The sequence below is a fragment of the Sciurus vulgaris genome (genome assembly GCF_902686455.1).
Source record: "Sciurus vulgaris genome assembly, chromosome: 4".
In the NCBI taxonomy this organism is placed as follows: Eukaryota; Metazoa; Chordata; class Mammalia; order Rodentia; family Sciuridae; genus Sciurus; species Sciurus vulgaris.
Genome location: NC_136464.1, coordinates 14,105,569 through 14,132,282, shown reverse-complemented (window position 1 = coordinate 14,132,282; position 26,714 = coordinate 14,105,569). Strand labels below are relative to the sequence as shown.

General features: G+C 50.2%; 1 protein-coding gene across 1 annotated transcript; it reads left to right on the top strand.

The window, feature by feature from the left end:
• Positions 1-4,167: 4,167 nt before the first annotated feature.
• LOC306659225 (inactive pancreatic lipase-related protein 1) lies at positions 4,168-18,469 on the top strand (the record flags this gene model as incomplete). The annotated part of the gene is made up of 12 exons (XM_079136644.1): positions 4,168-4,216; positions 4,738-4,892; positions 5,356-5,481; positions 7,297-7,431; positions 8,614-8,722; positions 9,964-10,083; positions 10,188-10,307; positions 11,933-12,051; positions 12,781-12,910; positions 14,033-14,141; positions 14,767-14,934; positions 18,388-18,469. 12 exons carry the CDS (start codon positions 4,168-4,170, stop codon positions 18,467-18,469), a joined length of 1,422 nt encoding a protein of 473 aa, XP_078992770.1.
• Between the last annotated feature and the right edge of the window lie 8,245 nt (positions 18,470-26,714).

Below are 26,714 nucleotides of genomic sequence, written 5' to 3'. Positions count from 1 at the left end.
CAGTGAAAAAGCTGATTAAAAAAGTGTACCTCCAGGCCCAGCAGTTGCTGGTCCACACTGGAAGACTAGACCCCAATGATCTCCTCTAGGTTTCAGTTGTGTGGTAGAGGAGCCAATTCTTAGTCCCCTCCATCACCTGCAGACACCGCATTTCCTGGACTCTTGGGTTTAGTCTACAAACTCAATCTCTCCTTCTTCAGTCCTTTGAAACTCCCAGCCAGGTGCGTCTCTCCTAGCTGGTCCTGCAGGTGGCTAGATTAGAGAAGAGGTGGGAAGCCTGTTGGTTTTCCATGACCAATATTTCCCACATTTGGTTTTCTCCTTGTCTCTTAGGCACACTTTATGTCATGTAGCGTGGGTTTGCAAGGCCTGTACTTTGGGCCACACTTGAGTTAGCCAGGAATCAGCTCTCCTCAGTTGTCAGACCCCTGCAAAATGTTTCCTTCCTCTGTCCTCTGCATGCAGCTAGGAGAGATGTGATTTCTTTCCTGCACGAGGATAATGTGCAGCATGCCTTTCAGTGTAGTTAGTGTATTTGATCTCTGATCTCTCCATCCCCAGACATGCCTCAGGCCTCCTAAAATGCAGGTTTCTTTTATTCCCTTATCCTTCTGTTTTGCTTGGGAAGGGACCACTCTGGCTGGTGCATCAGATGGTGGCAGTGGAGTGGTGCTGGGGATTTCTTCCTTATTTTATTATAACCAACCTCCTGAGCCCCCAATCTGAGTTGAATGTCCAGTATTAAATCCCAATAAAGTCCCTCCCTTTTTTTCCACCCATCTGGTTGAGATGCTGCCTATCTGCTTTCTTGGTTTCATGCCACAGAGCAGCCAGGAAAGTGACCCTGTCTATTATGCCATCTTGGAAACCCTCTCAAATGAATTATTTACTCAAATTATTTACCTATCTCTGAATTCAGTAAATATTTAGAAAAATTCTTATTTTTAGAACCCTTAAGCAAATCTTTTCTTACCTTAAGGCAGGAAGAAACTTTCTATCAGTTTGAAAAGATGGGCCAGTCACTACTTTAAAAAGTCACTACATGTGATTTTTAACAAGGTTCTAACTTGATACATTTCTGTTTCCTGGGATTGGGTGTAAAGAGTCAATTTCTTTAGCTCCTGTGGTTCAGCCTGCTCCTTCAAAAGGGGCTTTATAGGAGGTAACTGGCTGCCAACCCCACATTTTGTGTTTCTGCCAATGCACACCTTATGCTCAAAGTGTGCCAGGTACTATTCTAAGTGTTTTATTCACATTGAATCATTTATCCTGACACTACCTTGTAAGCTGGTACTTTTATCCTTCCCATTTGCACATGGAGCAACTGAAGGACAGAGATAGGTGGAGCTAGGTTTTCTCAAGGACATCTTGGAAGTCAATTTTCCATCTCCTTTTTTGATCTGCTAGATTACTTACTGACTTTTGACCAGTCTCACCATTGCTACCCTAAGATGCTAGGATGCAGTGTTTTATACAACAGCAGCCCAAGTTCAAGACTTCACAAAGGCATGTCTTTTAATCCCAGATCCCAGCACTCATACACACGTGTAACCTCATAACAAAGAATGGAATTATGTCATTTGCAGGAAATGGATCTTGAGACCATTATGTTAAGCAAAATAAGCCAAATTCAGAAAGTTCCCGAAAAGAAAGGGTTGGGCTAGGGGAGTGTCTCAAGAAACTTGAAGAGAAGCCAATAGAGGAGAGGGACCATGGAAAGGAGGAGAGAAAGGAAAGAGTAAATACTGGGGAATGGAATTTTCCAAATTGTTTTGTTGTATCATGTCATATGTGAATAAGTAACAATGAGTTCTTCCATTATGTCAACTATAATGCACTAATAAAAATACGGGGTAAAGTGGTGCTTCCTCTCATTTCCCAGCCCTGACATTCACTCTGAGGACAAGGCAAAATGCCTAGAAAATGTTCACATGTAAATTCTCCCTTTCATTAATTCATAACCAGTGCCGGGTTCTAAAAGTTGGGAGGAAAGCAGAGGCCCAAACAGGTGAAGTCTCTGTCCTCTTGGTAGTACATTCTAAATGAGAAAGCCACACTGCTGATAACTCAGCTGATAAATAAGGAAGATCATGATAACATGGATTAATTGACCCGAAGGAAACAAGGTACTGGGAACAGGGGTCTGGGGTCAGCGGGTAGCTGTGGCGGAAGGGCCTTATCTAAGAAGAGTGAAGACCCCACTGACTCAATGAGGTGTGAACTAATTGTTGAATGACAGGGAGGAGTCAGCCCAGTGAAGGTCTAGAGTTCAGAGTTTTAGACTATAAATGCAGAAGCCCCAATGTGGGAAAGGACTTGGTCCCTGGGATGGAGGTCAGCATGGCCGCATCCAGAGGGTGAAGAGGAAAGCAGTGGAAAAGGGTCCAGGAATCAGGCAGGCCTCCCTGTTGACCCACCATTGGGCTCTCACAAGTCTCTTCCGGCGTCAAGCAGGTCATATCAAAGAAAAACACAAATGACTTTGACTTCACCACGATCTACAGTTCTCCAGCACCTCCCCAACCTCTGGACTGACTTCCAGAGCTCCAGCAGATCACTAGATGGGCCAACCAGATGGCTCAGTTGGCTGAGTTGAAGGGAAGTCTGTTTTCTACTGTGACTTATTCTACGTAAGCACCGCCCTTCCTCTGTGTGAGCGAGGCTCAACAGATCTTGTTGAGGACTTGCTCAGCATAACAAGTTGTAGAATGTTCAAGAGCTCCTTACTTCATTCTGTGCAGCCTGGATCCAAACCCCACCTTCTCCCATTACCTGTGTGACTTTGTAGGCAATTTCTTCCTCCCTTCCTTCCTTCCTTCCTTCCTTCCTTCCTTCCTTCCTTCCTTCCTTCCTTCCTTCCTTCCTTCCCTCCTTCCTTCCTTCCCTCCTTCCTTCTTTTCTTTCTCTTTCTTTCTTTCTTTCTTTCTTTCTTTCTTTCTTTCTTTCTTTCTTTCTTTCTTTCTTTCTTTCTCATCTCCATTTCCACATCTTTAAAGGGAGACCAATAATAGCACCCACCTGGTGTGGCTGCTGTTGAACTTAAACTAGGTAATTCACATAAAGAGTCTGGAGTCCTGATTGTGCTTGGTGCGCCTCTGATGTGGCTGCCCTGGGGAAAGACATTCATTTTCCCCAGTGTTCGGCCTGTACCCCAGTGTTCGGGTTATTCAGAGGTGTGACATTTGACAGGCATATTTAACTTGGGGGCAAGGAGGGCACCCACAGTGTTTGCCCTGGGAAGGCTTATCTGTCTTGTGTGTGAACTGGCCAGGCTGCACACAGATGTGCAGATCTGTGGGTGAAGCGTGATGGCCTCACAGGGGCCGCCTCTTTCTTGCAGGTGTTCAGTCTTTACGGGACCTGGGAAAACTCAACAGATGTGACATTGGACTGGTGGTGTTGGCTTTGGGGGCTCCTGAACCTGACTATTCAAATTATAGTGAGAAACTACCATGATTGCTGTTTGAAACCATTATGTTTCAGATTGGTTCCTGGCATAGCAATAGGTAACCCGTAGTGTGGGGAGACTGTGCCAAAGGCCATTGGGAGGGCTGACAAATCTCTCCCAGTAGAACCTGTGCCCAAGTGTTGCCAGTCTGCCAGAGAGGGAGAAAGGGGGGGCACAGAGAGAGATTTTCTTAGAACTTACCTTTGCTTTCAGTTATGTGAGGGCATTTCCAGCCATTCTTATGGAGAACAACCACCCTCCTGTTGTTAGGGTTTGCTGCTTCTAAACTACTTGGTGATCAAATAGAAAGTAGAAAAACATGACCCACTGGATGCACAAGTCCTTGCATAGATGCAGAGTCACTAAGTTGGTGACTTTCCTCCCCCTTTTATCAAGTATTCTTCCATCTTCTCAGACTTGAGAGAAGACTGGCCGCCATCACTAATCTTGTTTTGTGTATTTGAACAGATTAAATTATTAAGTACACAAGGCATGTGCTATCATCACTCGCTGTTTCTTGTCCAAATGATAAGGCTGGAGTATAAAAACACATCCCGGGGGAGCTGGAGGAAGGGAGTGCCTGCCTTCTGAGCCAGGGTAAGCCACCTCTGCATGCGACTCCCTACCAGCTGAGAGGTGGAGCCAAGGCGAAGGCTGGAGGGTCTTTGCTCACTGACCTGAGCACTCAGTGAAACTGAGTATGTTTGAATTCATTGCAGATGCTGGTCTTCTGGACAGCCACACTGTTCCTGCTGGGAGCAGCCAGAGGTAAGAGATACCACACCTGCCCCACGGGGGGAGCACAAGCCTGAGCCCTCAGCCCTGGCTGGGCTTCAGCAGCTGCAGGTGGCTGCAGGTTCCAGGAACGGAGGGGTGACAACGTCCAGGACTGGGCAGTGTGGGGGGACCTGCTTCAGAGCATGCCCCCTGGCCTGCCTTCATGCCAAGGGTACTTGTGGCCAGAATCTTTAGGGAAATCATTAAACCCCTGCCCGGATTAGCATATTGACTCATCAGTACCCTTATCACATCAGTCAAATAGATAAATCACAAGAGCTTGGGAGAAGACTTAGAAATTAAAGTCTTGGATGCGATTGTAAGTGAAGGCACCCTTGGCATCCCTGTGGACTTCATGGGGACTGGGCCAGGTCCATTGGTGAGCACTCGGGGAAGAGGAGGGGTAGTCGAGGCAGTGCATCCTTGTCTGCAGGCTGCCCTGAGCAGAGGAGGCACGGCGGGAGCCCGGCCTCAGGAGCTCACCCTTAAGCAGACTCGTTCTTCCTCTTTAGGAAGAGAAGTTTGCTATAAGGACCTCGGGTGCTTTTCTGATACTGAGCCCTGGGCTGGAACTGCAATCAGACCCCTGAAAATTCTCCCCTGGAGCCCTGAGAAGATCAACACCCGCTTCCTGCTTTACACCAATGAAAACCCAGACACCTTCCAGGTGAGACCTCGGTCTGCCTGGCATCCCTGGGACTGGGCGAGGAGCTCCCCCAGCCCCATGGATCAGGAGTCCCTTATCTCTGTGTCTGGTCCCTCCACCCTACCCTGCCCCACCCGGCCCTCCTGTTTCTCCCACCTGGGCCTTGTGACTCAGAGTAGGCCTTCTGTAAATGGTGGCTTGATGAAAGGCTGGTTCATGGGTGCCAGGTTCTTCAGCTGGTTATGTGGTGTTGGGCTGAGCAAAGGAATTACTGTCACCCAACAAGATCCATGGGACAGCAAGCCTGCAAGCCACAACCCAGATCCCATGGAGGCAGGGGAAAGGACTTGGGGGAAGAGAGCTTCCTGGAAGAGGCGGCTCTGTGCTCGCTGTGGAGGGCCAGGGCACGGAGGCACGCAGAGATGGGGCAGGGGTGGGCTCAGGGTGGAACTGCAGATCCGTGAAGACTCTGTCTTTGTCACAGATTCTCCAACTCTCTGATCCATCCACCATCGAGGCATCTAATTTTCAAACAGACAGGAAGACCCGGTTCATCATCCATGGCTTCATAGACAAGGGCGACGAGAGCTGGGTGGGAGACATGTGCAAGGTAGGAGCCGGCTCTGCCTGCCACAGCCACCCTGCCTGCAGCCACCTTCCCCTGACCGACTCTCCCACTCATTTTACCCAACTGCAAGAGACAATTCTGATGACAGCAAGCCCGTGCACGCCAGTTCTCCTTATGCAATCGAAATGCTTCTCTTCACAAAATTAAAGTCCCTGCGTTCCCATACAACTTCTGTGGCTGGAAGCAGTGGCATTTGCCACGTGAACAAATAGGCCCACTCTCATTTCTGGTTAAGTCAAGGTTGGGTGTTTTCCGCTTCCAGTTTTACTGGGGGTACTTTGTATTTCTGCAAGTGAGGAATTAGGTTCTTGTTTTCTAATCTCACCCACATCTCCCGGGGCCGGAGATGCCTTGCTGGAACTATCTGAGATACGGAGACCTAAGATTGACAAAATTGGCAGGACAGAGACAGCCACAATGACATGTGATAGAGCATCTGCCGGTCAGGGTACAGCACAGGAAGCATATAGACATGATCCACACACACGAACACACATACAGACACTAATGCACACCTGGACAGCTGTGCACACGTGTGCATAGGCACATACCCTCACGCACAGTGTATGCCCCTCCTTTCTCTTCAAGTGTACGCTGAGATTCAAGCTATATTTCTGTCACCTAAGAATTCACTCCAGCAGTCTGCCTTCCAGACACACATTAATTACAACGCCAACTGATAGTGTCAACAGGAAAGATCACAAACCCCCAAATTAACCACTCTGCATTTGGTGTGGTTTGCCAAGCTCTTAACTGTTGGCACCTCTCCTATCATTAATCAGCATCTTCTCAATATGGCTTATCCCCCCAGTTGTCCAGGTTATTAAAAGCTTCCGCAGGTCGCTTTAGAAGTAAAAGTCCTGAGAGAAATCTCCGAGTGTCTCTGCGCACGCGATCACATGTTAGTAACGTCCATGTGAAAGAGTTCCACGTGAACTTTAAATGTGTAGTGCTAAGCTGGTCACGTGGATGGCCCGGCAGAACTCCTGAGGACACATCGGCTCCTTTGACGTCCAGGCGGCTTTTCCCTCAGAATTCTTTGATCTCTTTTGATCAGTGCAGTTCTTTTCTTCTCTCTCTTTAAAAGTCTGCAGTGTTTCCCCCCCAGGAAATGCTGTGCCACTTTGACTATTCAGAGTGAAGACTCACTCCCACTTTAAAGGTCGGGAGATGCCCAGCAGGCCGGGGTGGCACCAAGAGGCGAGAGGACCCCTCAAATCCACAAGGAAATTTAGACACCAGCCCCTGGAGATGGCCCTTGAGTTTTTCTTATTTAAAACAGGACTCTTTGGCCAGGTACAGTGGCACACACCTGCAATCCCAGGACTCGGGAGGCTGAGGCAGGAGGATTGCAAGTTCAAGACCAGCCTCAGAAACTTAGTGAGGTCCTAAGAAAGTTAGAGACCTTACCTCAAAATAAAAAATAAGGGCTGGGGATGTAGCCCAGGGGTTGAGTACCCCTGGGTTAAATCCCCAGTACCCAAAACAACAACAACGACAAAACAGAACTCTTTGAAGGTTTCAACTGTTTTATCCCACATGATTGATGTTACCTGAATTTGACTGAAGAAACCAGAAAGTGCCCAGCTTTTGATCAACCTGTGAGCTGGAGAGGGAACCACGTGCCCTTCTCCTCGAGTCCACCCTGAGGGGTAGCTCCTGCTGGACTGTGGCATCTCTGACCATTCTAGTTAGTGGCAGTGGCCCATGTAGGAAGCAAGAAAGTGGCCCTTTCTGAGCCTGGTTAGGAGGGTTTCTGGGTTCCCATGGTAACGCCTGGCCTCTCCCCAACACCAGAACATGTTCGAGGTGGAGGAGGTGAACTGCGTCTGCGTGGACTGGAAGAGCGGCTCCCAAACCACCTACACACAGGCCGCCAACAACGTCCGGGTGGTGGGCGCCCAGGTGGCTCAGATGCTCCACATCCTCGCGGTAAGTCAGCTGCAGGGGCAGGGCTGCTGGTCTCTGACCGCGTAGACCACAGAGGGGCGCGAGGAAGTGGTGCGTCTCTCAGGATTTTGCCTCAGGAACTCTGACTATTGACTTAATGACACACCAGTGAAAGAAAGTTGTAACTCGAACAATTAGCAGGCGGGGGATTGATTATCATCTTCAGTTTACAGGGAAGGAAACTGAGGTCCAGAAAGAGGCTTCAGTTTGCCCCCCAAAATCATAGAGCATATAAATAGAAGAGTTGTCTTTGGGGTTCAGGCCACCAGCACCAAGGGCCACCCATGACACAGGTGGGCTCCATTTGGGACAAAACACGGCATGACCAGGGAGAACCCAATGGACCAAAGGCATGTTCGGACATGTGGGCCTATGAATTTGGATCCTATTGGCTCTGGGAAATTTCTTCTGCCTCAGTCATTCCAGTTGTTTCTTCCTATCCTGGTCTTTCATTGTAGCCAAGCCTTCAGGTCTTTCATTCTTCAAGTTAGCTCAGTGATTCTTCATGACCATTTTCTATGCAAGGCAGAGTCCCATCATTTCTGTCTCATAGCTAACAAGTCTGCACAGGAACCAATTGGTTCTCGCTACTTGTCACCCCAGCAGAAATAAAAACCATGGTGTTCGTACAAGAGGCACCCGGTGAATATCCTCGAGGCCAGCTTGTGCAAACACCCTAGAGCTTTGTTTGCTTTGCTTGTTGAGTCCGTGATTTTTGGAGGATTGTGTCAGGGGTGTGAAAGGAGGTAACCAAATGGACGAGGTCCCAGGCCCTCCAGGAGCCTGCAGGGAGGATTCCAGTGGCCGCATCATGAGCTCTTGGAGCGTGTGGGACAGGGAACCCAGAATGGGGGTGGGTACTGAGACCCCCGAGCGCAGAGCTGGAGCTATTTGATGTTGGCTGGGCAGCTGGGCAGGAGGACGGGCAGCAACGGGACAAGCCAGGCCCAGAAGTGAGGCGATGGGATGTCTGAGGGCCAGAAACCCAACAAAGGGTTTGGTTAGAGAAGAGGCTAAAAAACAGATGAGGAGTCAGGAAAGCTCTGGCTCAATCCCAAGGGCGGGGGAGGCTGGCAGGATTCCCCAGAGTGGTGACTCCATCAGGTTGGATGTTGGGAAAACCAGAGCCCAAAAAGGACCTGAAAGTACAACCTCCCCCTCCAGACGAACTACAGCTACTCACCTTCCCAAGTCCACCTCATCGGCCACAGCCTGGGAGCCCACGTGGCTGGAGAGGCCGGGAGCAGGACCCCAGGCCTGGGCAGGATTACTGGTAAGGTCCCCGTTGAGGACCGAGGGCTGGTCCTCAGTAGCCACAGAATGTGGTCACAACCTGCAGCCCAGCTTAGAGCCACCGAAGGAGGGTGTGGCCTTCAGCATGGCAGGGCTGGGTAAGCCTGCGCAGAGTGTTTAGGAAGCCCCAGGAAGTTCAGGCCATCTCTGCAGCAAGGACGGCGGTGGTCCTGCCCCCCGTCGCTTCTTCCACCTCCACCCCGGCCCCTCCTCTGGGTCCAAGTTTGTGATATGGGTCATTTGGCAGCACTGGACACCTGGGGAAAGGCAGAAGAAGGCAGTTCCAGCATTAGCAATGTACAGTTCTAAAGGGAACACAGGATCACTCCTTCCCCCTTCTCTTTGGAGTCCAGGGTGGAGTAGAACCCAAAAATTGTTTTCCACTTTCTCTGCTGATAAAAAATCTCAGCCAAAGCATCCTTCAAACCTAGGAAAATCCTTAAATTACAGCAGCAACAAACTATGTTTATACCATATAATAATATTAGTGCCATTATCATGACTTTAGCAAGCACAGATTTCGTGCCTGATTATCCCTAATCCTGCATACTGTGTTTTACTTTTCACATTTAATTCTCAGAACTGAAGCAAAGGGCCCAGGAAACCCCACCTTTATAAGAAATATGCCTTTTCAGTAGATGATGATGTTCATGTACGTACCTTTTCACCTGCTCTGACCGAACCTTCAAAACACTACTAACAAATCCAGTATCCCTGCCAGAAGGAAATACAGTCAAAAGGAAATAATAATAACTAATATTTTATTTACACACTCATGACTATAAGCCAGGTACTGTGCTAAATGCTACACACTAATTTACATAATCTATAACAACTACATAAAATAGATGCCATATTACCTTCATTTTATAAAATGGGTCAACTTCACAACAAAAGATTGAGTATTCTGTTCAAAAAGTATACTTGCCCAAAAGTAGGAATTTAGAACAAGGCAACCTAGCTCAAGAATTCTTGTTCAAACAAAGTCTAAATTTCTTTATGCATCTGCACTCCTCTACACCAGCCACCAGAATTCTCTTGTAATGAGCGACATTGCAACTTTATGTCCCCATATTCAAAACTCAGGGTCACTACACTGCACCAACCCAAAATGTGCTGCCCTTTGAGTTGGACAGTGTGCAGCCTAGGCAACTGTACACCTCTGTCCTTCTGGAGCCAACAGTCAGGGCTGTTGTTCTCCACTGCTGCCATCTCTTTCAGGACTAGATCCTGTGGAAGCAAGTTTCGAGGGCACTCCTGAGGAGGTTCGGCTCGACCCTTCGGATGCTGTCTTTGTAGATGTGATTCACACGGATGCAGCACCCTTGATCCCATTTCTGGGTGAGTCCTTCAGTGCTCCTGCCGGACTGTGAGACTGTGTGACTGTGTCTGGGCCCCCAGAGCCCCACTTTACCAGAGGCTTGTTGCTGTTCCTAACATTGCAGGTTTTGGAACAAACCAAATGATGGGTCACCTTGACTTCTTCCCCAATGGAGGAGAAAACATGCCAGGATGCAAGAAGAACGCCTTGTCACAGATTGTGGACCTCGACGGCATCTGGTCAGGTAACACCCTGCAGGGGACGTGGGTGGGGTGGTGTTGGGGAGGACGTCCCCTCCCTGGGGTGAGCAGCACCTGCCATTGAAGATGGAAGTGATGAAAACACCTCTTCTTTTAAAAACGCACAATCCCCCTTTCTGGATTTCTGTGACATGGAGAGCTCTGCTGTTTCTATTTCCTTAAAACGTTGTCACAGGTGACCCAGAATGCACGCGCAACGAGAATCACAAAACTGCTGGTGGAAGTTGTAGCTTCCGTTTGCCTGTAATCCCAGCGACTAGGGAGGGCGAGGCAGGAGAATCGTGAGTTCGAAGCCAACCTCAGCAATGTAGGAAGGCCTGGGGCAACTCAGTGAGACCCTGTCTCAAAATAAAGTACAAAAAAGGGCTGGGGGTGTGGCTCTGTGGTTAACTGCCTCTGAATTCAATCCCCTGTACCAAAAAGAAAGAAAGGAGAGAGAGAGGGGAGGGGGGGGGGAGAGAGAGAGAGAGAGAGAGAGAGGAAAGAGAGAGAGAAAAGGAAAGGAAGGAAGGAAGGAAGGAAGGAAGGAAGGAAGGAAGGAAGGAAGGAAGGAAGGAAGGAAGGAAGGAAGGAAGGAAGGAAGAGAGAAAGAGAAAATCTACAGGTAGCTGCCTAACATAAAAAGGAAATGTCATAAAAGTAAACATCCTTTCTACACCTAAGAGAATTTTCCTGCAAACTCTGCCTTGGGACTTAGTGATATGGTTCAAACTTATCCAACTTCCACATTGTAGCCTTGAGAGAATCTCTCCGTGGCTTCCATGATGAAGCCCTTAGCGCCATGAAGCTCGTTGCTCACTTAGGTTGAGTAGGAAGAGAAGCAGTCACAGCAGGAGGCTGGAGATGATCTCTTCTCCCTGACTAAGCACACCTGGAATGAGGGCATCCATTGAAGAGAGATTCCTACTGAATCTGCTCAAAATGGATTGGATGCCCTCAAAGCAGATATTAAGATGAGGACGTAGGAGGGTTTCCATGGAAAAGAGCGGCCAGATTCTCCATCAGTAATAGCCAAGCAAGTGCAGACCAGGCCTAGAAGGTGTGCTGTGACATGTGTCACTTGACCTGAGTCACAGGGAGCCAGAGGGTGTGAAGAGGATGTGTAGATAAAGTCACCCAAAGCCACCCAACCCTCCTTTTTATTTGTATAAGCAAAGAGTGGAAATGACTTTGTGCTGGTCTTGTCCCTTCTGGGAGGTCACATCACAGCTGGATGTGTCTTGCAGACATACCTGATCCTGGGACCCAGAAGGGCACAGAAGTTAGAGGGACAGGCTCATGGACCAGATGGGCTTGGGTTTCATTAGGGTTTCACGCACAGCCCTGTGGATGGAAGGTTGTAATCTGTAGCTATTTCTGTAACAGGGATAAGAGGGAACCCTCCTAGGAAAGGTGAGTTTCCAGGGACAATGAACATAAAGCAATCAGAGCGTTGCCCAGTCACCCACGTACCCTCTGCATGTGCATTGCCATTGTGTGACTGGATTTGGAACTTAAGTTTCTGAAACTGTGACCCTACTTTGGAGCCATTCCACGTGGCAAGGGCATCCTAGAATCTGTCACAGCCCGCCCCATCCACCTGTGCAGACTCCCTCCTTTATTTCCCCAGGAACTCGGGACTTTGTGGCTTGCAATCACCTGCGAAGCTACAAGTATTACTTGGACAGCATCCTCAGCCCCAATGGGTTCACCGCGTACCCGTGCATGTCCTACAAGGCCTTCGAGTCTGTAAGCTGTTCTCCTGTGACCTGGGCACTGGCTTTGTTTATGACTCGTGGGACTTCTCACTGCGTGCTTGCCTTTCCCCTCCAAGTTCATGGTCCTGAGGGGTGGAGGAGAGGCAAAAAGACTCTAGGCAGGAAGTAGCGAAAATTCTAGAGCAGATGAGTCATGCAGGAGAGGAAGACTCCTCTCCCTGGCAATGAGAGAGAAGAGCGGCCTGGTCCACGTGGTCTCGGAAGGCTCCAGCAGGAGGCCACTTTGGAACCTGGCTTGCCAGATGACAGATGAGAAAGAAGAGGGGCGCCCATTCCCAATGAGGCAGAGGAAGCGTCGAGGACCCTGAGAGAGAGGAGCCGCCCACCAGCAGGAAGGACAGGCAGTGCTGGGTTCCACGGGCCAGGCGGCCACAGTCTGACTCCCCAGAGCCGGTGTGAGCCTCCCTTCCCAACTTCCTGTCCTCGCGCTGGCAGCCTGAAATTGACCAGGCCGGGGTTTTACACCTCTGAAACCTGTAAATGCTACAGTCGGGCCTTTTTGTCTAGGAAACCAGCTGCTGATTGCTCACCAGCATGCTGCTCTACAGAAAGTGGTTGCTGGGGCCTGGGCCCAGGCCTCGGTGCTTCGTGAAGCTCCCCAAATCCTGTTACGAATGAGGACGGGGGCTCTCGAGAGACCGAGTGTCACTGTTCCAGCTGGCCTGGTCCTAAGACAATGAATTCTGTCTCCTCACAATAGAACAAGTGCTTCCCCTGCCCAGATCAAGGGTGCCCGCAGATGGGTCACTATGCTGATAGATTTGCTGGCAAGACGAGTGCAGAGCAGCAGAAATTCTTCTTGAACACAGGCGATGCCAAGAATTTTGCACGTAAGTTGCGCTTGACTGCTCACCCAGGTCAAGAAAGTGCAGTTTCTGTTACAAATGAAGGGTTGCCTCTAAGTCGAACTATCTGTGGCATATCTTGAATATCTTATAAAAGGAAGCGTCCAAACTATCCCCTAGGAGACTCAACTGTGGCATGAGATGTGTGGGTTTATTTATGGGTCACAGATATGGGCCACCGGACGCTGGGATGGAGGGATGAGCACGGTCTGCCACTCAAAATTTCTAACTCATCAAAGCTGAAAGCTGAGCAACTCCAGTGTTGCTGGGCTTGCTGGGTTGCTGCCCTAGCATGAGGGGACACGGGAGCTAGCCGAGTCAGAGGTGAGGGCGGGGCAGTGTCTCTGAGGACACAAAAGATGCAAAGGAGCTAGGCAGAGGTGTGTCTCTGTGTATTCACGTGCGTATGTGTGTTCACGTAGGGGGTGTGCACGTGCGTGTGTGGTGTATTGCTGTGTGTGGAGTGTGTTTAAATTCATATGTGTGTGTTGAGTGTGTGTTTACCTGCCTGTGTGGGTGTGGCTGCTTAGGTCCTGTGTAGGCATCTGTGTGTGCAGGTGTGTGCACACTGGCACTCTGGGCCCCCGCCCAGTGCTGGCGGCTTCCTGGGGCCTGGAGCATGCAGAGACAAGAGAGGCCTGGCCCCCAGGTTCCGCAGGCTGCACCCCTGAGCCACCTTCCCACATTTGGCTTGGACCCTCGTTCCTTTCCCACCTTAACCCCCACCACTGCCACTCTGGAGTGGAGCTGTCCCGCAGGACTCTCTGCAGTGATGGGCATGTTCTGCCCCACGGAACCCAGAAGACATTCACCCGCCTGGCACCTTAGCTCCTGAGATGCAGCCAGTGAAACTCAGGAGCTAAAAATTTAATTTTATTTGAATTTAAGTGGAAGCAGCTACCCATGGCTAGTGGCCACCTCACTGGCAGGACAGGTCTAGAGGGGGTCGCTACTACGGGGTAGGTACCCTCTTTCAGGCCTAGTTTGAGGTGTGCATTAATAAGTAGACTTGCTCAGGTTTTAATACCTCGAAGGATCGGGGCAAGATCTGGGATTTGGGTCACTTTTTGTGTGTGAATAAGTCAAACCCTTTCATGCTCTGTGCAGGCTGGAGATACGGGGTTTCTGTAACACTGTCCGGAAGAACGGTCACTGGTGAGGTCAAAGTGGCTTTGTTTGGAAATAAGGGAAACACCCGCCAGTATGACGTCTTCAGGTAACCCTGCATAATGCCTTGTCTCATCCTGTGGTCACGGACTTCAAGCCATGCCCCCAAACACTGTCATCTCGTTCTGTATTGATAGGCTTCAATCATTTACATACCGATGTTAATCTCAGACTTCTGTTAATAATGTTTATTTTCTCTAAACCAGTCGTTTAGTTCTTTCTTTCTCAATAGGTTAAATTTTAAAAATAATAAATTGAACATAACCCCAGAGATCTGGCTAATTTATTACTATACAAATAATTCTTCCAGAAAAAATAATATGAAAAAATTAAATCATTTTCTAGAGGAAAGTTTTGAGGAGAAATTAACCTGAGTTTGAAAAACAATCTTTAAGCGATGGTTTGGGGCTTCTGGCAGACAGTCAGCTTTTGCATCTCTCCACCCTTTATTTGTAAATTAATTTGGAAGAAGACTGCTATTTTTTGTTTATTGGTGAATTATGATTATACATAATAGTGGGCTGCATTATGCAATATTCATACATGCACATAACATAATTTGATCACTCTTATTCCCAAAGACAGTGATCAACCTAACATAGATGAGAACGGCATGGCGGTCCCTGGCCGTTAGTGTGCACTTCTGTGAACAGTTTCTACTTCTCTGTTTCAAGGGGGATCATCGTGCCAGGTTCTACCCACTCCAAGGAGTTCGATGCGGAGCTTGATGTCGGAACGATCGAGAAAGTCAAGTTTCTTTGGAATAACCACGTGGTGAACCCGACCTTTCCCAGAGTGGGCGCAGCCAAGATCACCGTTCAAAAGGGAGAGGAGACGTCAGTGTATGTACCTTTGCTGGCTGGGTCTCCGGTGTGCCGGGGTTCATGTCTGTGATGGAAACTCACCCCCAGAAAGTCAAAGTGGTCAGGACAGAAAAGCCAAGAAAATCTGCCCATCTGCAGCACTTTCTCCCCAGCAAACAACAGCCACCAAGAGCAGGAGACTTTTTTTTTTAAATTTTAGTTATACATGACCGTAGAATGTATTTTGACATATAATATATAATATATACATACATGGAGTGTAACTCCCCATTCTTGTAGTTGTACATGATGTGGAGTTACACTGGTTGTATATTCATATAGGAACAAAGGAAAGTTACGTTCAATTTATTCTACTATCTTTCACATTCCCATCCCCCTCTCCCTTCACCCACTTCTTGTCCAATCTGGTGAATCACCACCCCCCCACCCCCACCTATTGTGATCCAACATCTGCATATCAGAGAGAATATTTGGCCTTTGGGTTTTGGGGATTGGCTTATTTCATTTAGCATGATAGCCTCCATCTATTTACAGGCAAATGCCATCATTTCATTCTTCTTTATGGTTGAGTAATATTCCATTGCATGTATGTACCACATTTTCTTTATTCATTCATCTATTGTAAGGGCACCTAGGTTGCTTCCATAGTTTAGCTATTGTGAAGTGAGTTGCTATAAACATAGATGTGACTGTGTCACTAGTATGCCAATTTTAAGTCCTTTGGGTATATGCCAAGGAATGGAATAACTGGGTCAAATGGTGGTTCCATTCCAAGTTTTCTGAGGAATCTCCATACTGCTTTCCGGAGTGGCTGCACCAATATGCGGTCCCACCAGCAACATATGCATGTACCTTTCTCCCCACATCCTATTGGGTGCACTTTACAGGTGTTCTTTGCACTACCCGTGGCAATACGGCAGGCAGGATCCAGCCTTCATGGAAAAATAAGAAAGTAAAACAAGGAACTCATTTCTAAAGGGGAAAAGGTTCTAAGTGAGAGCTGCTGGAGAGCAGCTATATTTTGAAGAGGGGAGGACGTGTGACATTTCAGGACAGAAGATGGAGAAAGAAATCAGTTAAGAAAAGAGAGTAGAAAGTTTTGAGCTCAGACAGGAGAGCACTGAGTTGGTAAGACTTGAGGGGTGTGTCTGACCAGCAGCCCCCTTGCTGGGTGCCTGCAGAGGCACAGGGCCTACAGCAGAAAGAGAAGGCAGTTGGTGAGCGATGGGGACAGCGACCTGAGGGGGCAGAGAAAAGCTTGACCCCACGTCTGGCCGGCTGGACAATCCTGGTATGGCTTTGTGGGAAGGGGACCTGAACTCTCAGTCGTGGTCTTCAAGCTGGGAAGGTAGAGGGGGCTGCTGAAGACAGAGTCCTAGGAACTCTCCCAGATGGGAAGGGAGGGTTGGCAGATTGGCCCTGGGTAGACACATGGTCATCAAGATGGAAGACCCTCTGAGGTTCTTCCTGCTTCCTGCCAGCAGAACCAGGTTCCCTCTCAGCTAGAGCATAGCATGGAGGTGGCCAGGCCTGGCTGGGAGCCCCCTCCTCAGGTAGCAGGCCCAGCCCAGGGCTCCCCTCTAGGCCCCACTGGAGGACACAGCCCTAAAGTCAGCTCCAGGGTCCTGTGGGTGTGTCCTGTGGTCTGCATCCTCGGACTATGTGGTACCTCAGAAGAAGGGAGCATCATTAGGATCTTGAAAATGAGAGGTGCATTCAGGAAATTTCTCACAGGTAAGAAATACGAGACCAAGCAGCAGGGCACGGCAGCTTCCGGGTTTCTAAGGAAAGCCCAAGGCCTTATAAACTTTCTATAGCTAAACAGCTGTAGCTGAGTCCACCCCTGAGGCCCTGAACCCATGGGCTGCCACCTGAGCCCCCATGGCTGAGCCCAGTGGACCCGGAGAGAATCTTTGGAGAAGCCCAGGTGTCAGACACCAGGTTTTTAAAGTATAAAAAAGTCAGCAACAGCTTCGAACGTCACCAACTACCTTGGGGATTAAAAGAATCTCAAGTAGTCAAGTTACTCAGATTATTTGGTGTTATGAACATAACAAGTCATGTTTTCTTAAATAGCACTAATAATTGCAAAGCTAAGCTAAAGAAAATTGAGAATTGGGTCTCAGTTCCCTGCTCAGATGTTTTAGCCACCTGGAGAGGGTTCTCAGAGCTTCCCAGGGACCTGCAGACTAGAATTCCCTCCAGGGTCAGGAGACCAAAAGAGAAGAGTCGTCCTCACCTCCTTTGCTTCTCCAGCCACCTTTTTAAGTACCCATTGTCGATGGGCCTCTGTAATGACGTCATTCAGCACCTCGCCTAGCCTAGCAGATAGGAGGGGCCGCTAGGCCGGGGCCTGCTCTCAGGAGCTTACAGGTCAGCTGTGGAGGAAATCCAGACCTAAAGGGCACGTGGAAGGTCCTGGGACTCACCACAAGGGGCCCAAAGAGAAGCCCAGGAGAGCAGAGGGCTCCAAGGAGGCTGTGGTGGGAGGAGGGACCCACGGAGGCTGGGGCGATATAGGGGGAGGGAGAGAAGGGCAGGAGCTGGGAGCAGGGACAGGCCACAGGGCAGGAGGCGCCAGGCCCTGACAACAGGGCTCAGGGTGCAGGGCAAGCCAGGTTAGGGCTTCTAGGAAAAACAGATTCAAAGGAGCACATGGCAGGGTGTCAGGAAGACGGGAGAGGAAGTGGGACAAAGCTTCAAAGCTCAAGGTGGTGAGGCCACAGAGAGACCCTTGTCCTTGAGCAACTATGACAGTAACCACTCATGTTTGCATTACTGTCACGGGGAGTGCACTGTTGCAGGGGATTCTCGAACACCGTGAGAGGGATCCCTCTTCTGCAGAGGAGACATCATCAAGTAACAAGCCTGCATCTGAGCTAGGAGGTGGAAGGGGCCTGGGGGGCAGGGGAAAACCCGGCCAAGGTCCAGGGAGGTTTGACACATGACCTGCCATGCAAATTAGGACTGTGGCCTCAGGTGGGCCTGTATTTGTATCTTGGTTCTTCCTCTTACCAAGAGCTCTCCGTGCCTCAGTTTCCTCTTCTGTAAAGCAGAACTAATAATAGCACCTCTTTGCACGTGTGGTGAAGGTGAAGTTCACACACAGGAATCATTTAGCTAAGAGAATATGGCAGTTCATGGCTACTCTCATGTTCAGATGGGTCCCTGGAGTGAAGTGTCACCTTGACACCCAGCAGCTCCACTCACAGAGGCCGGACAAGAACCTGGGAGAGTGAGAGGAGGGCGGGGTGCCACCCCAGGAGCCTCCGTCCTGACACTCAGGACCCGCCGCAGGGCCCTTCCAGCCAACCCTGTCCCGGGCCTGGTGGGCCTCTCAGACTCACAGCCCACGCACCTCGCTCCTCCCTCTGAACTGTGACCAGCAGCAGCCTTTGCTGCACAACCTAGGTCCCTGTGGCTTCCCCAAGGACACCCCAACATTGAACAGGCATTCATTGTTCTCCCCAGGTACAACTTCTGTAGCAAAGAAACCGTGAAGGAAGATGTTCTGCTCACTCTCACGCCCTGCGAAGCCCCAGATACAATGTGATCCCCCGTGAACACCAATAAAGCCCCCCACTGCCTCCGTCCGTGTACAGCGCCTGTCTCAGACGTCGGCCGCCACCTTGTGGGATTTGAACCTTTAAAAATTTCATGAGCATTTCTGTTCACGGGGGTCTCTTGCCGTTGACGTGGGTCACGCACCACCGTTCCCCAACTTTCTTGGTCCCCATGCCCACTGTCTTCCCTTTCCCTGAGGGGTCGAGATGAACAGCACATGTACACAGGGATGGGGGATAGTGTCACGACCACAGCCCGGCTCTGCCAGGCCAGCAGGGTAGGTAGTAGACAGGCCAAAGAAAGTGCCCAGAGACAGCGTGCAAGACAAGTGATTGATGGGGGAAGTTCATCAGTGCCCAGTGACTGCTTGCTCCAGGAGGAGTTCGCAGTGACAGCTGAACAGAGTGCATCCTGGGCCCCCATCCTGAAGGAGCTTCACCAAGCAGTGCTTCCTCTCCCTCACGACATTTGGTCCAGTGGTGGCCGGCTGGACAAGTGACATGTGCCCTTCACGGTGCCCTCAGTCCCTCATCTGCCCCCACTGAGGGAGGTTTTAGGTGCAGAAGCAGTGACGTCATCAGCACCCGCTTGCTTAGTTAGCTTATCTGACCAGCAGCCAAGGCGCGACTGTCCTGGCGAACGTGCCAGAGAGCAGCTGTCGAGAGACCCCCCCGACTGTGAGGGAAAGCCAGGGTCCTTCAAGACGAGGCGGACCTGGACTTCCGACCCAGGCTTGCTCTCATTGTCCCCTGAACTTGGCTAGGTTTGGGGGAACAGAAAGGAGGCTCTCCGGAACGTGTTTTCCTGCCCCCTTTTCCTTTGGGAGTGACACAAGGGGTCTCAGCAGGACCGCTGTCTCCATCCCTCATCTTGCAGTAGGAAGCTGAGGCAGAGTGGGGAGTGGGTTGTGCAGACGCCCAGAGTGCACTGGTGTCCCGTCAGGACCCAGGGCCAGGCCCTGCCTCCACTCCCCATGCTCCTCCCTGACTTGCTTGGTAACCTGGAGGGATCATGGAAAGGTCTGGGATGGCGTGGCCTCTTGGCAGTGATAGATTTGGTGGGAATGGGGCCACTTGGTGTCCCTGGACTTTGATGAGGTGTCCGGAGACTCTGATGGGCACACAGGTGCACACAGCACACCCAGGCTTCCAGATCCTTGGGCCTTCTTCCTGTCTTGCAGGCAGAGGCCATCCCAGGGCAGGCTGGGCCACTTAGGAGGGTTCAAAAGAGTCTGAGGAGTGCGCAGTGCAGGCCTCAGCTGGGGCAGGACTCCTCCATCATTCGATTGACCAGAGCCGTTGGGGGGCTTCTCAGCCAACCAGTCTCCACAGGCCCACCCACAGCACACCTGGAAGGAGAGTGTGTTTCCAGGTGGCCTGGTCTGGGCCAAGATCATCTGGGCAGGTCACTGCCTCCCTGGCAGTCACCCCTCTTGGTCTCCTGGTCCCACATCCCACCCCGACAGTTATAGTGACCCAGCTTCTGTTTCTAACCAGTGGTCCTGTCAAGCCATCAGTGAGCTTCAGATCTGAATTGAGTAGGCTCTGGGCTGTCTGTGGACAGCAGTGCTGTGGTGAAGAAGGAAGGGGTGACCGTATTAGATGGCCTCAGTGTAACCAAGGGAAAACCTAAATACCACCAGAGGTCACACAAGCCGAGCAACTCGTTATAAAACTCCCACCTGGTGTGTGGGTTCTGAGGATGATGGTCGCCTGGGTTACTTAAAGGGACTGAGGCTGCTTCAGTGAAAAACACCAACTCTTCACCTGGGCCCATGCCTGTCCCAGGTGACTAAAACAGAGTGACAAGTCTGGTATCTCTGCATCCACATCATGCCTGTCTCCTCGGCCACCTTAACCTCAACTGTTTCTGCTCAGCTCTGCACAGACACCTTAGTTATTTAAGAAATGTCTGTCTGAACTGGTAAGACAAGGCTAGCTTCCCCAAAACTGCCCTAATCTTCTCTTCCTCCTTCAAGGCTGAAGATACCAAAAGAAGAATAAATAAGATATTTTCAGGATTTATGAGGGCATCACGATCAACAGATTACCAACCACCAGGGTTTGCAACATCCCATTCCAGATTACTGGAGAAGGGTCCATGAGTCTCTAGTCATCACTTTTTTTCTCTCTTGGACCCACTTCTTGCCCCTGTGCATAAAGATAGAAGGAGCTTGACCTCCAGGCTGAGTGAAGACAGTCACTTTGGGACATCAGCCACCATTTTCTCACCTTGCTGGCATTCCAGATGGACCTTTCTCATTGCCTCAACAACATTCCCATTCACTGGGTCCCTTTTCCCTCTTCAAATGGCAAGTAAACTGACTTGGATTCAGTAACAATGGTACAGGGCACAGGCGAGGGCTCAATAAACCATGGTACAGAAAGTGATAAAGATGATGCGGGGGGGATGCTCAGCACTCAGTACCTTGGAACTAGGGGCACCACGCAAGAGAGAACAGCATCTCAGGCTGAAGTCAGAGCTGCCTAATATGAGCAGCCCTTTGCCAGCACTGGCCCTGAACCTGCACCCTCGGCAAGGGGTACCATGTTGGCAAAAGAGTTCAATCCATGCAATGTAGATTCTACAAACACTTGCATGCCAGCTCTGCTCTTGCCACTTGCCAGGCACAGGGGACAAAGGAAAGCTGAGGCCACCAACCCTGCAGGGAGTGTGAGAAGCAGGGAATGCTGCATCCAAATAAATAGCACCATGCTGCTTTCTGGGCACAAAAATCAAGTATGTTCCCCAACAGGGTGCCCAGAAGGGGAAGGAGCAGACAGCAAAGGCTCCAGAGAGGCAGTGGTTCTAGAGTCAGGCTTGAAGGAAGACATCCTCCAGAGTGCAGCCTGGGAGGACAGCGTGGAGAAGTATCTGGGACGCAGGACAAATGGGGTCCTTGGTGAATGTGATGGAAAAGAATTTCAGCACACACCACTGGCAGATTTACTTAGGAAAGCAGATAAGCATTCAAGAAAGAATGTGGACTACGTCCAGGGAGAGACATCTTTTGGGGTAAAGTAAGAAATACACATTCAAGGGAGCATGCAGACCACCTCCAGAGGGAGAGAAAACTACCCCTTGGCATGGGTGCTAGTATTCATAGAGGACAGTAGTCAGGAACCGGACTAGAGGTGCAGCCAGGACAGAGCAATGCAGTTTCATGCTGGTTTGTTCTTTGACCTCTGCATTGCCTTCATGTTACTTTTTGCAGGCAAGGTCAAGGGTCAAGGGTACAGGTCAAGGGCAAGGGCTAAGGACATAGGTTGCATTGTTCACTACTGTTTATCTTGCATTTCAAAGGTTCATGGATGTTTCCTGCATTCCAAAGACCCCTGGCCACTCCTCTTTTGAGACTCAGTTTACCTTTCCTTTTCTGTATTCCTAATTTGTATCTCAGGAAGATAGCCAGGAGGAGGCAGTTCCTGTAGATATCCATGCCGGAGGGCATGAGGACACCTGAGGTGGGTGAATAGAACCCAGACATAATGGAGGGGTTGCCACTGGTGGCCATGGGTGACAGCCCTGCTCCCTGGTCAAGGACAGCCTGTCTCAACTTGTGCACCAGACTAACAGATATGGATGATGGCTTGAGCAAAATGCTTTAAAATAAGAGGAAGCTGAGAAGAGTGTGCAACTTTAAAGGGAGGAAGCCAGTTGAGAAGGCTCCCCAAAGATGTGGGCCAGGCCATGCAGCCTAGACATTGCCCTGAGCCTCAGGGGGACCTGAGGTGACCTGGGTTCCAACCACAGGTTCAGACATTGTCATGTGCTCCAGGGGTAGAAGAGACAGCCAAAGGGACCTCAAGCTGGAACAGGGCCAGGCCTCTGCCCTCTCCTCCCCCTTCCTTTCCTGGAACACGTGTCCTCGGAACACACATACAGCTGGAGAAAACTCCCAGGAAGGCAAGAACAGCAGGTTCCAAGATGGCCACATGGGCTTGACTACTAATCAGCATGGTGGCCGAGCATCCACTTCCTAGCACCACTGGGAGGTCCAAACTCAGCCCATGGATCCATGGTCCAAACCTGCTGACTTAGGAAGATGGGAAGACTGGGACTCTCTATGGTCACTCTGGAGGAGACCTGCCATGTTGATGTGGCCCTGGACAAATGTGGCACCGTCTCCAGATGTAAGAGGCTGCATGAGGTCAGTTTGACTGGGCTTTGTTTTTGTTTAGTTTGGTTTGTTTAGTAACAAAAACAATGTAGTATTCATACATGTGAATATGATCTTTGAAGTAATGAAATATGCCATAGTGCTCTGGAGCTTTGCAATGACCCCAACCCTTACACAGTTGGTTAGATGGTATTTTGTTTCCGTGTATCCCCCTCCTTGAAGAGTGCAGCCTTTGATCAGACCTCATCTGTGAGAACTTGGAGTAAGTTCCCTTTCCCCTCCCTTTGTGAATGTCACCGTAAGCTTGTTAGACCTCCATATGTGAGTTACTGACCTCGGCTTATAACAGTGGTCCACTTTATGCCTTGAATGTAGCCCTTGCTGCTCTGCCACCAAGACTTATTTTTAAAATGCCCTTGTTCCTTTCTCTTCCTTTCTCCCTCCCCCTCCCTAATCTTGGAGAAACAGTTTGACCTTTTCTGCCCATTCCTAGGCAGAGTTGTCTGTCCTCGAGTCCACTTCCAACACAGGAACGGAGGAATTCAGACTTGGGGATGGCACCGGAAGACTTCAGAAATGACTATATCCCAAATTAGCAGGTGAATTACAACTCTGGACAAAGAATACATGGATGGAGGCTTTGACTCACCTGTTGACTCACCCTGTTCCCCATGATAGGCAGAATGACAGTCCTGTGACTCTCATTTGCTAGCAAAACAATACAACTTCTTTTTCCTTTTTCTCAAAACTGTGTCCTCATTATTGAATTGGCATCAGGGACAAGAACTGCACTTTTGGCAACAAAAGTACCTATAAACACAAGAGTTGCACAATGCTCTGAGGACCGGGGCTGTGACCTGGCAATGCCCCATCAGCGTCAGGACCTGGCAGCCTCAGCCTCCAAGATAGGTTCTGCCTTCTAGCAAGGAGGCACCTCATGTGCCCTCCAGGATCTCTCCCATGGTGCTCAAGCCAGTTTCCCCCAAGAACCACTCCCAAGAAGTGGTTAGACTCTACTTCCCACAGAGACCTCCATTCTGTCCAAGCAATCGGATTTTAATAATTCTGGAATTCATCCACTGCGAGCTTGTTCTACCTGGTCTGCCAAACATCTTCCCTGGGTGGCTTGTTCTTTCTACTCTCCCCCTCTAAAAACTTTGTGAATCTGAGAAAATTTTTCTCTGTATGTCAATAATCTGTGGGATTCGTGAACTCATACTTTGATCATCTCCTTATTTGCACCATGCATGGCCCAGATTACTGTTTAGTGTATTGACATAAAAACCAGATTTATTATAGCCCTCTGTTCCAGAGGTTTCAGTCCACGGTTCCTTGGGCTGTGCTGGCACAGTACATCATGGCAGAGAGGCCTGTTCACCTCATGGAGACCTGGAAGCAAAAGAGAGAAAGAGAAAGGGGACAGGGTCCCAACAACCCCTTCAAGGGCATGCCCCCAATGACCTAACCTCTTCCACGGGGCCCCACTTCCTGAAGATTCCACTACCTCCCAACAGTGCCACAAGCTCAACACACGGGGCTTGGGGGCATTTAAGATCCAAGCTAAAGCACCAGAAAAACATCCAGCACACTGCAGCCACGGGGATAGGAACAGGCCTGAGCAAACCAGTGAGTCACACAACAGGAGCTACCATGGGATCAGAACTGAGAAGGACATTAGGAAGTCAGGGAGGCTGTCCTGGAGTGCGACTCGCAGCCTAGAGAGAGGGGCTGCCAGCTGAGCAAGAGCGAGGCAGCAGGAAGAAAAGAGAGGGGACAAATGTGGGACAAATGCAGGACAAACGGGCCTCAGGTACAAGAGGAGGAGGCCCCAACTGACCCCAGCCCTGAGCAGCTGCTGCGCCAACTGGCAGGGCTCACCAGGCCCTGGCCCTGCTGCCTGTTGGCCATGTGGTTGGCAAGTGAGTTTTCCCACAGGTGCTGGCCTTCACTTCCTTCCCACTGCAGCTGAGCTGGCCCTGTCAAGGGCAGGCAAGAGGGAGCAAATGAGTGTCCCTGGGACTAGCTGGCCTGCCTTGAGCCACCCTGTGGAAGAGGCCCAGGCAGGCTCTGGACTGTTCTGGAACACCTGGTACATCTTCCTCCAACCACTAGTGACTGTGGCAGGGGTCCCCAACCCACTTTGGAGGCAGCTGGGTGCAGGGATGATGTTCCTAAATCAACCCAGATTCCATCCATTGCAAAGATCAGCAGACTGAGACTCAGAGGAGAGCAGTAGCACACGAGGAGGTCGTGGAGTCCTGAGATCAGAGCCGGGCTCCTCCACAGCCCCTTGCACCAAGCCTCTTCACCTTTCTGGGCCTCTGTGGTTCCAGCTGTAAGGCAGGAATAAGCCAGGGTCTCTGTTTTCTGAGCATGTTCCAATCCCAGGAGCGTGGACCTTGGAAGTGGAGCACCCACGTGAACACCTGCTTGAGGCTCGATTTCTACTCAAGACAAGAGGTCAATCAAGTGAGGCGAGGTCCTCACTCTGCACCAGCAAAACTCGACTCTATTTTTCAGTGAGTCCAGCCTTGGCAAGTGTTTTCTTAATAGAATGGATCCGCCTCGTGAGTTCCTCAAGAGCAGGTGAATGCCATTGGCATTCAGAAGAGAGCTGGTGACCCAGAAATAAGAAATATCGATTCTGCCCTAAAGGAACTGAAACCTTCTCCTTCTGTCTAGTTCTGTTCTCTGAGAGGTGTCGACCAGATAAAGCTCCTCTACTCCCACAGAGGAGAAGCTTTCCCTGAATTTCTTGATGAATCTATGGCAAGAACAGGCAAGCAAGCATACATTTTGATGGATAACTGTCAGATTTTCTAGGGCAGGAAATAGCGATGTGGCCCAAACAGGGCAGTAGGAGCAGGAGCCCGGGTGCACACTCCAGCCTCTCCCTGCTCCCCACACCCTCTGTTGAGTGGTCAGCATCTCCTGTTGGCTGAACACTGCCATAAGGACAAAGGCAAGTCACCCAGAAAGGCAGCGGTGGAGGTGGCCTCAGGCAGAGAGCCTGGGGAAGGTGACAGGAGGCCAGACCTGGGAGGCGAATGGGAGACATCAGCTCCCCATGACTATCCTGGAGTCAGTGACTCGTATCTCCCACTCTTACACCCAGGAAATATTTCTTAATCTCCTACTATGTGCCAGTGCTGTGGGCTCTGGCAACACGGCAATGACTATGCAGACCTCGACCCTGCTGCCAGGCAAGAGCTAAAACAAAATTATCCTTTGAGATTTTTGGAAGAAGAATCAATATGCAAAGAGACAGGCGTTTTGAGGGGCTACCTGGAGTTTCCTGGGCAAGGGAAGGACACACAGGTGCAGCTGGGAGGGAGACAGGCCCTGAAGGTCACGGTGAGGAACTGTGATGTTTTCCCCAAGCTACAGGTGGTCCCTGGTCCCATGCTAAGGGCCCAGGTTTCCAGTCTTCCTGATTTGCCATGCCAGCCCCCTCCCTGGGGTCCCTAGAGTCAAGCCTTAGACCTGACCTCCCCTGCTGCTCTCCCCCTCCAGGGCAGCAGGTGGCATTCACTGAGGCTCAGGTGACCCCAGGCAGGTATCCTCATCACTCTACTTCCTGCCTTGATAAACCCACTGGAGACAGGGAGTCCTTTCCTTAGCTGCCACCAACTCCACATCACTTGTGTCCAGCCTCATAATTCTGAGAAGGAAGTTTCTAATGACACACGCACACAGGCATGGACTCACACTCACACACACACACCACTTGTCTCCACTTGAAAGCCTCAGGAAATTGCTGGCAATCTCTGTACTTCTGGGACCGATCAAAGGGCAGCCAGGGAATGTGCAGCACGCAGCCAACAGCTGTGTGTGAAGTCGGCACCGAGTCACCGCCCTGGAAAACTGTTGGGCAGCATCTCCTAAAGCCAGCCTGTGCATGTGCACCCCAGGACCTTGCCATATTCCCGGGGATAAGCCCAAAAGACACGAGAGCATGTGTTACTAAAAAGCTGTCCTAGGCTAAAATGAGCCTAGCTCCAAAATAATAGCTCCAAACTGGAAAGAACCCATGTGTTCACACACAGTAGAATGGAAAAACATGCTGCAGTCTTTTTCTTCAAAACATGTATTTTACAGAAATATGTCAGTTCTG